We start from the raw sequence: 15,619 nt of genomic DNA on the forward strand, positions 1-15,619 counted from the left end.
CACCAATCATCTTAAAAGAGGGTCGAGTTATAGGACTCACAGTTGCTAATTTCTTTAAGTACAAGTAACAAGGTCTTGGCCTAAGGACATGTAGATGAGTGGAATAAACTTGACAGTCCGAGTTAAACTCCTGCACCCATGGCACACTGAGTGTCGGCAGCAGTTCCTGGACCATTTCAATGGAAAGAGAAGTCTCTTCACCAAATGATATCGGGGCAACTGAACAATCACATGCAAAATAATAATGCAGTTGGACTCTTATCTCATGCCACATGCCTCCAGCATCTAATGTCCTGAATGTGACATTAGAGCAACAGAAAAGGGATGAGCTTTATATCATCCAAGTTAAAGTAGAGTGACAGAAAGACAGACAACACAACCTGAACTAGGGACAAAAGACATGTCTCTAAAGCAGTGCTTCTCAACCTGCCAGTCACAACCCCTTTGGGAGGCTTGAATGACTCTTTCACAGGGGATGCGTATCAGATATCCTGCATGTCATATATTTACATTACAATTCATAACAGTAGCAAATTACAGTTATGAAGTAGCAACAAAATAATGTTATGGTTGGGGTCCACCACAACATGAGGAACTGTATTCATGGGTAGTATCATTAGGAAGGTTGAGAACGACTGGTCTAAAAATTCAGATGACCACATGGTCTTCAGGAAAACACAAACCAAAGTCACAGAAAATATTACTATATCCACTAGGATTGTTATCACAGAAACATTAAAAATTGTGGCACCGAGGATGTGGGGACAGTGAAACTCTCAGTGGGACCGTAATGATCTACAACCACTGTGGAAAGTTCCTTGACCAGTTCTCAAAAATCAAACAGAACCTCCACATGGCCTAGCAGTTCCTCGCCTGTGTATGTATGAAAAAGACACTCAAACAAATATATGCACACAATTATTCATGGCCTGCCCTACTCACAGTAGCCAAAGATAGAAAGAGACTTGATGCTGTCAGCGGATAAAGAAACAAATTGTGGCAGATCCATAGTGGACCGTCTTAGAGCCTTGATAAAGAGTGAAGCTCTGATACATTATAAATCTCAAGACACGTCTCTGCTAAATGAACATTATGTAAAATGTATTCTAAGTAGAATAGAGATGTTCTTGAAAAACATAATGCAAAGTAAAAGAAGCTGGATTCCATTTACATTAAAACGGGCAGAATAGATAAATTTTTAGAGACAGAGTCAAAATAAGCGTCCATTCACAGTTGGGGCAGGGCAAGGGGAGCAGGGAGAGGAAGCGTAATGGGAATACTGACTTACTGTGAGATGATGAAGACAGTTAAGAACCAGACAGAGCTGGCATTGGACCTTGGTACCATGGTAGCTGATATCTGTGGCCTCAGTAAATTTTAGTCATTGAAACAAATATATCCAAGCTTCGGATTTCCTTGCAGTCTAAACGATGCTTTGGGGGCAGTCACCTCTCCCAGTAAACTCTGGATTGGGAGGTAGAGGCAGGAGAATGAGAAATCCAGGGTCACCCTCAGTTATGTGGTAAAGTCAAGGCTACATGAGACCCTTACCATATAAAACAATATAAAATGAAATAAAAAGAATAAAATAAGATTCCTAATGCTAGACTTTAAGATCCCTCCTTCCAGAGATTTGTAGGGGTGGTCAGCTTTCTTCTGACCCTATAGGCCCTAGGTTAGTAGAATGGGTTCACACTCTTCCCTTCCTCGACCAGGGCCATGAGAAATACATCTGACAGTCTTTCTGTGTGCTCCAGAGCTCTTAGGACTCTTAGAGGCCGCTCTCTGGATATTCATGAGGCCCCCATAGTGAGGAGCAGTCTTGACGGGCTGCAGATCGCTTGCACAGTAGGCTCTGGAATAGGGTCTGCACCAGGTGACCTAGTGTCGGGGGATGCTGGCTTCAGGCTCATGAAGCCCAACCCAGAATCTTCTGCTTCCACTTCTGACACTTCCTTCACTCTCTGAACTCCTCTCTCCCTGACTGAAAAGCAACAGTGGTAGATGTGTCTTTTCACACTAGACGTGTTGACGGGCACGCGGTGGGGACTCGGTGTAAATCAGCCCCAGGACAAGCTGGCTTGTGCTCAATGCTTGCGATCTGACTACACCCCAAGGAGGCAAGTGTGTGCTTGCGTGCTTATTTTTAAGTGTGTTAATTGCTTCTTTAGAGGAATTGTCATAATCGTGTTATTTCAATATTTTGATACAACACATGCTGATTTTTCTAAAAGGCTTCTGGTCGATTGGGTGCGTTCCAGAGCCTGGAGGTTTGGGTTTGGATTAAAAAGGATGGAGTTCTGTGGTCATTTGGCATTCCCTGGCATCCTTTCCTGGGTCAGTACCAGCTCTGGATGCTGGAGGGCAGGGAGGGAGAGAGCATCGATAGCATGAGTTAAAAGTCCGAGGGATGGCTGTCTTCAGGGAACGGCAAATGTGGGAACCTGGGTGAGGCTTGAACCTGGAGCCTGGCGTGGTCCATATGGTGAGATCACTTATGTACTGTAACTGAGTTCTTTCTAGGTGTTAGTCACTCACTGCTCTTGGTACTGGGAACAAAGAGACTTAACTCAAGCCTTCATGGGGCCCGGGGCATTGGGGGAGGGATACACACACACACACACACACACACACACACACACACACACACACACAAGCTGAAGGTAAAAATGAGTCACAAATGGTTAAAGGAGGTACTGAGCACTATGGAAGACTTGTGAAAGTACCAATGTCCAAAGGTGGACTGGGCAGTTGAGACGGCCACTCTGAACAGAAAGGCAGGCCAGGGGACTTTGCACTCTGGAGTAATGTGATATCTATGGTTTGTTCCATCCCAAGACACTTGGCCCTCAACCCTTCTTGGTAGTAAGACTGAAGACAGACACTGACTCACACAGTACATGGAGTGGTCTGTGGCACACGGGTTAAGGGATCCAGCAGTGGGGATGTTGAGCTGCTAGTACCCGTGTCTTTGGAGAGATCCCTTAATGTGGACTTTCACCAAGAGCAGCAAGGGTGTCAGCTCTGAGCCAGCACTGGCCGGGCCATGTGAGGGAGGACTTACAGGGTAATGTTTGAGACTACGGCCTTGAACACAAAGGCAGTGGGGTTAACAGGTGTGTACTTGAAGGGATCTAAACAAGCACAGCCGCACATCCATGGAGCATTGCTAACAGTGGAAAAGTTACTGAACCAGCCTCGATGGTAGATAAGGAAAACTCAGTATATCTATTAGCTTATATATATATATATATATATATATATATATATATATATATATATATATATATATATCAGTATAGATAGACACACAGTAGTTTTACTTGCCCATAAACAGTGAAGTGATGTCATTGGCAGAGAAAACATTGGCAGTCGAACACATTGTGTAAAATATACACACTTGTATATACATATTGTATATACATATATGTATATACATATATATACATACATATATATACATACATATACACACACACACATACATATGCATGCATACAGAAGAGGGGCTGAGCTATGGAAGGAAAGGACTCAGTAACGTACGATGATACACCTCTGAAAATGTCATAACAAAACCTATGGTTTTTTTCCCCACTAACTAAAACGTTAGCAATAATGACAAAGCTGGGGGAGCTGCATGGGAAGTGGGAGTGGCTCCGGGGGATGATGCTCTTTAGAGATCATCTGGCTACGGGAGGGAGCAGAGGGATAAGAGAAGGCTGGCATCATTGTCCACCACGGCGGGGAGGTGGGAGTGGAGTGGGAAGATTTTAAAGGTATTTTAGAGTAGCTCTGTTGGAATTGGGAGGTGAGTGGAGGGGAGGGTCAGGTTTGAGGATGGAAGGTGATGTCATCTAGTGCAGTCAGAGGACACAGGTGCAAGGTAAGGGACAGGAACGTTATATATTGCTATGTCCGGCTGCAGTGCTCAGGGAAGCAGCAAGAATGGAGAATGAATGTGACACCCAGGGGGCTTTGAACATGAGGTTTGTTGAGGCCACATGGAAGGCAGTGTAAGGGGAAAGAGAAGAGAGTTTGTTGACCACAACAAACTCTAACATGGGAAGAAAGCCAAGGGAAGATAGCGCGGGTAGCCGTGGCCACCTCTTCCAGATTTCCAGACACCTTACCCATCTGTGTGGTAACTCCACAATTGCCCTGCAGAGGGAGCCAGTGAGCGCAAGGCAATGTTGGATGGCAGTTTTCCCAGGCCATCATAAGGTCCTTCACCGGTGTCTGAGGAACACAAGGAACATGCCACATGTCCCGGCTCTGTCATAGCTCCACTCAAACCTCCCTATACTCATGGCTCCATCCACCAGTCTTTGAGAATCAGGCAGGGTGCTAGACTTGCAGGGAAGAAGTGTTTAGTTGTCATGCTGGATTCCCAGAGCAATACAAAATAAGCCGTGCCCTTCCTCCCTCCACCCTTACTCTGCCTGGGGAAAGCGCCCAGGACCACACAGGCGCTGAGTAAGCACTGACGCGGAGCCGACTCCCCCGCCCATGTGCTACTGTGCCTCAGGCCTTGCTTTCCTTCTCTGCACATTCGTGTTGATGAAGGTTTTCTCTCTCCACAAATGCCTTGGTGTCCTTCTGGAATACCTCTGCCCCATTAAAGCAGAATCCATGACATCCGCCTATCCTTTGTGTCTGTGATTTCTCATTGCCTGTCTCTGGTGGATCATGGGTAATTTCTTCAGCTCTGTCCTCCAGTTCACATAGCCGTCTTCTGTTGGCTCTCATCTCCAGAGTAGAGAGAGAGGGGACTAACTTCCTAGGCTGATAACAAAGCCAGGTATCGGCAGGACAGACAGGAAGACTGAAGCTAATCTCACGCATGCACCCCGCGTGGCAGTCCTAACCAACCAGGTCCAACACTGAATGACATGAAAGGTGGATCAGAATCAGTGGGGTTTGTTCTAGGGGTGCGGGGTGCGGGGTGCGGGGTGTGGGGTGTAGGGTGTGGGGTGCGGGGTGTGGGGTGCGGGGTGTGGGGTGTAGGGTGCGGGGTGTGGGGTGCGGGGTGTGGGGTGCGGGGTGTGGGGTGCAGGGTGTGGGGTGCGGGGTGCGGGGTGCAGGGTGTGGGGTGCGGGGTGTGGGGTGCGGGGTGTGGGGTGCAGGGTGTGGGGTGCAGGGTGTGGGGTGCGGGGTGTGGGGTGCGGGGTGTGGGGTGCGGGGTGTGGGGTGCGGGGTGTGGGGTGTTCAGCAAGCCTGTGACCCCAGCACTCAGGGGATTGAGACAGGAGGATTGCTAAGAGCTCAGAGCCAGCATGGGCTACAGAGTGATTCCGTTCTCAATAGGAAGGGAAGGATGGAGGAAGTGGAATAGAGAGGGAGGTGAGTCTGTTATCAGCCTAACTAGGTGAAAGGGAGAAGGGCATTGGAGTTTCTCAGTAGATGCAGGGGAAATAGTTTGGTGCAGTTAAAATTTACAAAAATCGGAGCCACCGAAATGTCTCAGGGGTTGAAAGATCTTTCCACCAAGCCTGATGATCTGAGCTCAATACCCAGAAGCGACACAGGGGAAGGAACCCCACAGGTTGTCTTCTGACCTCCACATGTGCACCATGACAAATACAAACACACACAAACGTGCACATACGTGCACATACATGCACATACAAATAAATGTAATTAATATTTTGAAACCCATGTACAAGTTTTAAAAGTCCACTCACCCCGACTATTGTGGAGTCCCCTCCACCTACTGAAGCATACATGTGCTGTAAAGCCAGGGCCCAAAGTACAAACTCACCGTGGCCTACGGTAAAACCTGGGACAAGGAGAAAGGCAAATGTAGTGCCCACCATGTCTACTAGCTTGTCCTGGGGTCCCCGGCCAGCCCACGAGGGTGGTAAACTAACTGGATGGAGGGGGCCTCTTAGCTGCTAATCTGTTCTACTCACTGGGATAAGGACCAAGAGCATCCTGGCTACCCGGGATGCCTAGGGGAAAACTCTGGCTGTCCGGAGCTCCAGTCCCCAGTTTCTCTGCTCACCTTGTATGATCTTTCCCCTTGGACCAGGTCCCCTCTGTAAGGGTGGCTGAGGGAGCTCTCAGGTGGCTCTCGGGTGGGCTGTGGGCCAGATGTGCTGGGAAATCAGGAGAAGGTACAGGGAAGGCCCTTCCAGGAGTCCAGGCTCTGGTCTGCAGAGCCTCAGTGGAAGGAAGATTAAGGAGCTGAGCAGGCAACTGAGTCAGGTCACTAGGCTCTCTGCCTTGCGTTGGGGCTATCTCTCTGCCAAGGGGTTGCCATTTTTTCCAAGGCTGCTGTTGCTGATGCTATTGAATACTTTCTGTGGTTTGGAGGCACTGACCCCGCCCCCCTGCCCCTCTGTTGTTTTCAGACCTATAACAGCCAGGGTGAGAGTAATGAAGACTATGAGATTCCTCCTATAACACCTCCCAATCTCCCTGAGCCATCCCTCCTGCATCTGGGGGACCACGAAGCCGGCTACCACTCGCTGTGTCACGGCCTTGCGCCCAACGGACTGCTCCCCGCCTACTCGTACCAGGCGATGGATCTCCCGGCCATCATGGTGTCCAACATGCTGGCCCAGGATGGCCACCTGCTGTCAGGCCAGCTGCCCACGGTGAGTCTGTCTCCCCCATGAGCCCCATGGCTCCAGCAAGGGAGGGCTTGAGGGGAGCTGGTGGCGAGGCTGAGCCAAGCTGCTCTCTATGGGGATGGCATGGAGAGAAACGGTTCCGTCCGCAGCTCTGTTTGTGGCAACCTGGGACAGATGTTGTTGGTTGTTAATAGTATAATCTAAATTTTATTTCCGGCAGATTTATTGAGATACCCATGCCATCAGTTCACACACATAGATTGGATAATGGCAATCCATTGGAAATGTTTTCATCCATCCCCTCCCTCCGGGAGGGGCCTTACTCTCGTTAGTTACTGCTCCCAACCACCACGCTCAACCCTTGGTCCAAGACAACTACTATTATTTTTCCTTTGTTTTGCTTTGTTTCAAAATACTTTGTCGTCCTGGCTAACAGGCAACTCACTATGTAGCCCAGGCTGGCCCACTGGCTCTGTTTTTGAAGTCCTGGAATTGCAGGTATATACCACCACACCCACTTATCAGAGGTTACCTTCTGCCTCTGTCTGTTTGCCTGTTCTGGGTATTTTATATAAGTAGCCAGGGAGGAGGGTTACCAAGCTGAAATTCAAGGGGAGGTGAAAGATAGCAGGCAGACAGAGGCAGGGAAGGATTTCCAGAGCACAGGGCCGCTTGGCAAAGCATTTGCAAAGGGAAGCAGCAAAGGGCTTGTGATGCGGTGGAGTCGGCCTGGGATTCCTTTGTTATGGGGCTGGAGAGTGAGAACCTGTAGCCAGCAGAGCCTGGAGCCCAGAGCTCAGGACGGCCCTGAACCCCGTGATGAGTGGGTTATGTGTTTTTAGCACGTGTCTGAACTATTAAGTCCTACCGGAAGTCAGCAGAAGAGACACTTAAGGGACTTCCAGCACCATTCTTTTTTTTTTTATTGAATATATTCTTCATTTACATTTCAAATGTTATACCCTTTCCCAGTTTCCCTCCTTCCAGAACCCCCCCAACCCATTCTCCCACCCCCTGCCTCCAAGAATATGCCCATCCACCCAACCCACTCCCACCTCTCCCCCCTCCATTTCCCCACACTGTGGGATCTATTGAGCCTTAACAGGACCAAGGACCTCTCCTCCCACTGATGCCCGACAAGACACTCCTCTGCCACTTTTGGTTGGAACCATGAGTACCCCTTGGTTGATGGCTTAGTCCCTGGGAATCCTGTAGTGTCTGGTTGGCTGACAGCATCGTTCTTCCCATGGGACTGCAAAAACCCTTCAGCTCCTCCAGTCCTCCCTCCAACTCCTCCATTGGGGACCCCATGCTCAGTCCAATGGTTGGCTGCTGGCATCTGCCTGTGTCCAGCACCATTCTTAGTCAACTGTGCTTCATGTTTCTCTTTCCGCCTATCCCTTCATAGTTAATGGTAGAATTAAAATTCTTACATCCATGGCTTGGGTAATGGGAACATGCGCACTAAAGACTGACTCAGTTAGACCAAGGCTTCAGGATGTATCTTGGCAGGATCTGGACTGGTGGATGGCTCTGTGCCCCCACCCTGTGGTCCCCATCTCCACACAGCAGTCCTGTGGCTGCTGGCAGCTACCACACTTGTGGGACGTGAATAAGTCATATAAGGAGAACCCTGGCGAGGACTGACTGGCTGGACCAACCACTGGACCTCTAAGCGGAGGCAATGCTCTAGTGTGTCAGATTGGGCTAACAAGCTCTCCTGAGGCGGACGGTCAGGATGCTCACTCAGCTTCTCTGTCAGAGTCACATGATATTGACTGGATCATGTTTGCTCCCACAATGGCTGCCTAGAAACCACAACCCAGTTTGTAGCCATATATAAGCAGAGGCAAGAAGACCATGAGTTCATGAACAGGCCAAACTAAACTGCATAGCGAGACCTCGTTAATACTTAATTAAGAACTCATGGAAGTGGATGCTACACTCTCCGGGAATCCTGATGATTTTTTTACCCCCGTAAGAAGGCAGGAGTCCAGTTTCCTCTTCCACCTCTCTGACTGTCAGACCCCACAGTCATATGCCCTTGCCAACATGAGGACCTAAGTTCGAGCCCTCAGAACCTGTACTAAAAATAAAGGTCAGCGTGGTGGCATATCTTAGACTGAGGCTTGCTGCTCAGACAGCCACACCTACTAGGAAAGTTTCAAGCTCACGGGAGACCCTGTCCAAAGCACAAAGCGGGCGGCACCCCTGGTTGTCTCCTGGCCTTCACCCATCCATACCGTGGCTAGTCTCCCGGTGCCCTTCCCAGGCTTTGGCTCTGTTCAGTACAAGGCCCGCTGTTGGCTATCACAGACCTCCCCTAGCTCCCCTTGGAAATGATCGCTTAGGAGAGCTCTATGCAAACCAGTCCTTTGCTGATTTCTCTACAGCGGATACATATTTCGGATGCTTCTCAAATTCTGAGCTCTTCGTTACTCTGGAACTGCAGGGGTTCGTTCGATTTTATATTCCTTATTTGCTTAATGAAAGATAAGCCTGACTTTATTACTCAGGGTAGAGTCTTCATCCCCCCCATCCCCCTCCCCCGCCAGCCAAATGGGAAAGCCAGATAACACTTGCTGGGACCGGAGGGTTAGGAGGCAAGGGGCCTTGACTATGGATCTTTTGAATTCATGAGAACTGCCAGGGAAAGGGTGTGTGGGTGTGAGGTGCGTGTCATTTGTGTGAAGCAGGATTGTGAGAGCACCTGCTGGGTGTCTAGCAGCCTGCCCAGGGGACTGTAAAGGCTTTCTCACAGTATGTTCCTCTCAACTGAGAAGGACAGGGAGGTAGGATGGAGGCTGGGGGGTGGGGGAAGCACTGTGCTTCCCCTCTCCATGGCTGCTCTAGCAAATCACCACAAACCTGCGGCAGCAGAGTACAACCATGTACAGCCCTCAAGGTCCAAAATCAGCACCTCACGATGAAATCAAGGTTCTGGGAAGTCAAGCTTCCCCAGCAGGCTCTGGGGTGTCCGTCCATACCTCCGCTAGCTTCTAGACTCTAGAGGCTTCCCTGGCTTGTGGCTGTGTCTCTCCTTGAACTCTGGCTTCTCCTCTATCAGGGATAGCCCCACTGCCCTTCTCATGGACACTTATGGTGGAATTTCATCTACAACAATCTCCCGATGTTGTGATGCTGAGCCTGGACTTCCTCTGCAAAGACCATTTGCTTCTGTTACGTTACAGGTTGTGAGGATTATAGCTTAGTATTTTTTAATGTGTGTGTGCGCGCTCATGTGTGTGCATGCGTGTGTGGCGTGTGCCCGTGCACGCATGTGTGTGTGCCATGGCACACCTGTGAAGGTCAGAGGACAACTTGCAGCAGTCAGTTCTCACCTTCCTCCACGTGGGTCTCAGGGCTCAAACTCTTGTCAGACTTAGCAGCAAGTGGCTTTACCCTCTGAGCCCTCTCACCGGCCCATGGCTAGATGATATCTTTAGTTAGGGGCGTGGCATTTTCCCACGTGCCTGCTGTGCTTGAGGACCTTCTAGGTGTCAGGCATTGCTACAGGCTCTGGGAATCCCGAGAGACTCTTTGCTGTGAAGGACTCAGACCCTGGAGGGGTGGTATTATGAGGTGCCATGGACGCAGGGATTGTGGTATCCTGGTCTTTCGTCTCCCTGGCTCCAGATGTGGCCCTTTTTTTACTCTCGCACTCCCATCATGCTTTGCCACCCCCAACAGAGGTCCAAAGCCACATACCCCTTCACCTCCCCCCACCCTTAGCCCGCTTCCCAGGTTTAGAATTGAACTTTCAGACCCCTGAGCCAAAATAGTCCTTGCTTAACTTTGTGAGCACTCAGGGAGGTTGTTATATTGCTGCAAAGCCGATGGAATGCTGTTCAGTTAGCAGTGAGGGTCTGTGTACCGGAAGAGACCCCTGACTCAAATGAGGGTGGCAATAGCTTCATATATGGGGCCACTGGCCTTTGTGGAGTGGGAATGTGATAACGGCATCACTAACAACACTGACTGGGGTCTTGAGGGTTGGTGGAGCTCAGCAAAGCACAGCAGAGCAGACGACTCTTGGAACTGCCTAAGTCCTCCTGTGAGGAACGGGGCATGAGACAGACCTGTACTTTGTGAATGAAAATGCTACCTAGTTCTCAAGTCAGACCCTAGAAGTCACACCCTCCCAAGTCCCTGCATCTACCTCCCTGTTCTACCAGTGGGGTAAAGGATGGCACAGCCAGGCTGCAGGTAGTACAGAGGAGGACACCCAGTGCCCTCCGAAAGGCCATCTCTGCAGAAGTAGATGAGATTTTGATCTTTGGTGGCCATTTCATAAATGCCAAGACCCCCGTAGCTCTGACCCCACCCATAGCTCTGACCTCAGAGGCCATCAGTCCCTTCTGGTTCCCTCCTGGATTGCTATATCTCACTCCATCCCTTCTCCTGGAGCTGCCAGGATTATGTACAGCACTGGAACCAGACCCTCTTTACAAAATTAAATATGCTCAGGGCTTTCTCCCTCAACTTCCACGTCTTAACTGATTAAACATTCATTTCCAAGACAAAAAGAGTCAATTTAGTATGAAAGCTATATTTTGCCGGTTTAATTTAAAGCGCCGTACCTCCATCTGACCTCTATTTTCATAACTCAATAATTTTATCCTATGTTGATTGTTTCATTTTGAGCGAGATATTGTATTTATAAATCAGTCTCTAAAATGCCCAAAGAAAGTCGGAGGGTGGAATTTATTAAGCTTCTCTCGGAATCTGAGATGACTTCTGCTGGAATTGTCTGGGAAACAGAGTTCAGGGTTGCTGTGTGCTGAGAGGATGGGGGTCTGCCAGGAAGGGGCGGGACTTGATGTTCTACCTGGAGGAAAAATCCAGCCCCAGGGAACCAGAACTGCATGGATGGGGTAGGGAGGGGGCACGGAATGGGAGGGGGAGGGGGCAGGCGCGCGGGAGGTGGGGTAGGGGGTGGGGGGTGGGGGGACAGGGGAGCAGAATCACAATGGAGTCTGGTGGTCAGGAATCTGGGGCTTTCCCATGCTGCACCCTTAGAGCACTGGAATGGTGTGGTCCCCTCTCAGTACAGGGGCAGGACAGCAGTCACTCAAACATTCCCCTCTCATCTTTGAGGCCTCTGTGTTCTGGTCCTTGGTGGTGTGGAGGCTGGGGGTTGATGCTTGGTGTCCTTAATCACTGTCCACTTTGTAAGTTACATATTTGTTTGTTTATATGGAAGGGTTTGCATGTATGTCTGTGCACCATGTCTGTGTGGTGCCCTTGGAGGCCAGAAGAGGATGTGAGATCCCCTAGGACTAGACAGAGAGACGGTTGTGAGTCGCCACGTAGGTGCTGAGAATCAAATGGAGGTCCTTTGGAAGAGCAGCCAGCGCTCTCAACCTCTGAGCTCGCTGATTGGCTAGCTGGGTTGGTCAGTGTACTGGGGAGCCTCCCATCTCTGCCTTCAAGCACTAAAACGAAAGGCACAGAGAGTCCCAGCTTTTTATGCGGGTGTCAGGGATACAAATTCAGGTCTTCGCACACTTTTTGCCCACAAAGTCATTTTTCCAGCCCCTGCTTTGAGTCTTGTTGGATTTCTTGGGACTTAAGGCGAGTCAGTCCTCCCTCAGCCTCAGCTTTCCCTTCACTAGACTGGGCTTAGAATCCCAGCTTTGGCGAAATGACGTAACTAACTGCCTTGCCAGCTTTACTGTGCCAGACAAGCATGTGGGTAGGAGGTGGTAGACTTCCCAGTGCCCCTGTTGTGTCCATAAAAAGATAAAGAGGTGTGAGGGAGGTATGGGGGAAGGGGTGCCTCAGTAGGCCTATTCAGAGGGATCCCTGAGGGACCCCTGAGGGACCAGCCACACACGGTCTAGTATAAAAGAGAGTTTATTTAGGGCGGGGTGGAGGATGGGCGTGGGGCGGGACTTAAGAGAGTAGTAGAGGTAGAGAAAGGCAGAGAGAAGGTGAAGGACCTTTGCAGGCCAGTATCATTCAGTAGTCGTTAGAGGAGGGACTGAAACCTACTTTCACTTGACCCGCTTGCTTTAGAGTCTCTCATGAGAGAGCCTACACACAGCCTTGGGTTGGGCTACCTGGGAATGGTGAGTCTCAACTGCGGGTCCTTCATAGACCTTCTAACACTCCTCTGCTCCAGCCACTGTATGCCATTCCCGCCCCTGTTCCCTCCTGCTCACTGCTCCTCTGGTGCTGTCCCCAGACTCAGTCTACCCTCTTGGACGGATTGACACACAGGAAATCTCCCTCAGAGTCTGAGGTGCAACGACCAAAGATCTCCAACTCAAACTTTTGTCCCCAACATTTCTTAATGACACGGCAGTAAGGCCAACCGATTGTTTTTATTATTCTTTCTTAAAATGATTCATTTGTTTTATTTTATGCACATTGATGTTTTGTGTGCATGAGTGTCTGTGTGAAGGTGTCTGAAGTCCTGGAGCTGGAGTTACAGACAGTGGTGAGCTGCCATAGGGGTTGGCGGGAATTTGAACCCGGGTCCTCTGGAAGAGCAGCCAGTGCTCTTAAGCTCTGGACCATCTCTCCAGCCCTGTTTTGTATTAATAGGTGAATGTTTTCATTTTGAGCTCACATAGTGCCTCCGTGATTTCTTTTTTGTTTGTTTGTTTATGAGACAGGGTTTCTCTGTGTAGCCCTGACTGTCCTGGAACTCACTCTGTAGACCAGACTGGCCTCGAACTCAGAAATCTGCCTGCCTCTGCCTCCTAAGTGCTGGGACTAAAGGCGTGTGCCACCACTGCCCGACTTACCTCCGTGATTTCTGAGGTCAGCTAGACATTTGTCTCAGCCCAGTGTCTGGACTGTCTTCCCTCTCAGCACCTGGCTGGAACCAATTGGGGTATCTTAGCTATGAGTCTCTTATCACCAGGAACCTAAAGAAAGAATGGGCCCCAGGGTAGAAAATCTCAAACTTCTTATTAGCTGCCAATCCTTTGGCCAAAGCCAGTCACAAGGCCAACCCAGAGAGCCAAGCGCCAGAGCAGTAGACCCACTTCTGGACAGAGCGGGAGTCATGTGGAAGGAGAGAACTCAAGAGACAGGATGGTGGCCATTGGTGTAACCTGATGTGGTTAGTTTTAACTGCCAAATTGATTCAACCTGAAATCACCAGGGAGGAGAAGTTCAGTTGGGAAACTGTCTAGACCAGGTTGGCCAGTGCATAGCTGTGGGGATTGTCTTGATGGTTAATTGATGTGGGGAGACCCAACCCTTTGTGGGCACCATCATTCCCTAGAGAGCAAGCAGGCAGCATGGGGACATTCATTTCTCCCTGTTTGTAATTGAGGTGAGATTAGCTTCTCAAGTTCCTGCTTTAACTTCCCTGAAATGATAGACTGTGGCCCGGTATTATAAACTCCTTTCTTCCCTAACTTACTTCTTAAAAGCATTGCCCTGGTTTGGATTTTTGCTACCTTGGTACAAGCTAGAGTAATTTGGGAAGATGGGACCTCAATTGGAAAATGCCCGCACCAATTGGCCTTCAGGGAAGCCCATGGGACATACATGTATTTATTTATTTATTTATTTATTTATTTATTTATTTATTTATTTATTTATTTATTTATGATGTAGGAAGGCCCCGGCTACTGTGAGTGGATTCACCCCTAGGCAGGGCATCCTGGATGTTAACAGAAAGCAGGCTAGTGAGTCAGGAGGAGCGAGCCAGTAAACAGCGCCCCACAATGGCTTCTGCTTCAGTTCCCATCTCCAGGTTCCTATCCCTGACATTCGTGGATAGTAAAACTATAAACTGTAAAATGACACAAACCCTTTCCTCACCAAGTCAGAAACCTAACAAAGACAGATTATCTTTCTATCTATCTATCCATCTATCAGTCTGTTTGGAGAGAGAGAAAGAGAAAGAAAGAGACTTTCTGTCTGTCTGTCCTTCAGAAGACAACTTAAAGCAATCAATTCCCTCTCCTTCCTCCATGTAGGACCTGGGAATCAAATTTGGGTCATACAGCTTGGAAGCCTGCTGCTATACCCGTTGGGCTATCCTGCCTCTGCCCCCCTACCCCTACCCCAGCACCCCCACCAACCTCGCAATGCTCCTACCCACCCACCCCCAGGCCACAGTTACTTTTTGTCAGGACAGTTTTTATCACATGGCCACAGAGCCTACTCATTGTCGATATCTTGTTTTCTTGAGTTTTTTTAAATTTTTAATTTATTTTATGTGAGTACACTGTAGCTGTCTTCAGACACACCAGAAGAGGGCATCAGATCCCATTACAGATGGTTGTGAGCCACCATGTGGTTGCTGGGATTTGAACTCAGGACCTCCGGAAGAACAGTCAGTGCTCTTAGGCTCTGAGCCATCTCTCCAGCCCCTAAGTTACTGTGCTTAGAAAAGCACTCCGCTTGCTGGGTGTGAGTAGATGCTACCTCATCTCTAGGTTCAGCCAGCCTGGCCTGCTGCGTGTCAGCTTGGCTGTGGCAAGTGTCTGGGAAGGCCAAGTGGGAGGCCCTTGAAGGCTAAAGATGGGGCGGAGGCAGTCCGGGGTTGGCAGGGTGTCATGATGTCATTCAGGCCTTGGCATTTAAAACCAACACCAGTGACAGCTCTGCTTCTTGCTGAAAGAAAAGAACAAGGGCCCAAGAAACAACTTGTCTTAGCTCCGTGACCAGGGGAGGCATTGATCACAGTAAACACGGGCATGGGGTGGGGGGATGTTTTTGCCTCCTGTCAGAGGGGAGTGGAAGGAAGACCGATTTCCAAAATGGGCTCTGGCTGGACAGAAACAGGGCAACTCAGAGGCCGCATGTTTTCTTGTTACGAACTGGAGTCTGGGTGCAGTGCCCCTCCCCCACCTTTTTTCAGAAGCCATGAGCCAAAGAAATGTGTCTTTTTACATTTTATAAAACTCAGAGAAAAAAAATGGCTTTAAACAGCTTTTACTCCCCTGCTATAATTATTTATTTTCAAACACTCCTGCAGGGGACTGCTCCGTCTTCTTATCCCAGACTCCTTTTGCTCATAAATGAACCATCACTTCAATAAATCATTATGAAAACAGAGACTAACACCGGCTCTGAGAGGT

The 15,619-nt window shown here is 49.3% G+C and overlaps 1 protein-coding gene across 5 annotated transcripts in view; it reads left to right on the top strand.

Moving 5' to 3' along the window:
* Window positions 1-15,619, top strand: part of Tox2 (TOX high mobility group box family member 2) — a 120,063-nt gene that overhangs the window by 66,618 nt on the left and 37,826 nt on the right. For all 5 annotated transcript variants that reach the window (XM_052184197.1, XM_052184196.1, XM_052184195.1 and 2 more), the window contains exon 3: window positions 6,351-6,596. In XM_052184197.1, the coding sequence (XP_052040157.1) occupies window positions 6,351-6,596 (246 nt within the window). The remainder of the gene's footprint in view (window positions 1-6,350; window positions 6,597-15,619) is intronic.

The sequence above is a fragment of the Apodemus sylvaticus genome, chromosome 5 (genome assembly GCF_947179515.1).
Source record: "Apodemus sylvaticus chromosome 5, mApoSyl1.1, whole genome shotgun sequence".
Lineage (NCBI taxonomy): Eukaryota > Metazoa > Chordata > Mammalia > Rodentia > Muridae > Apodemus > Apodemus sylvaticus.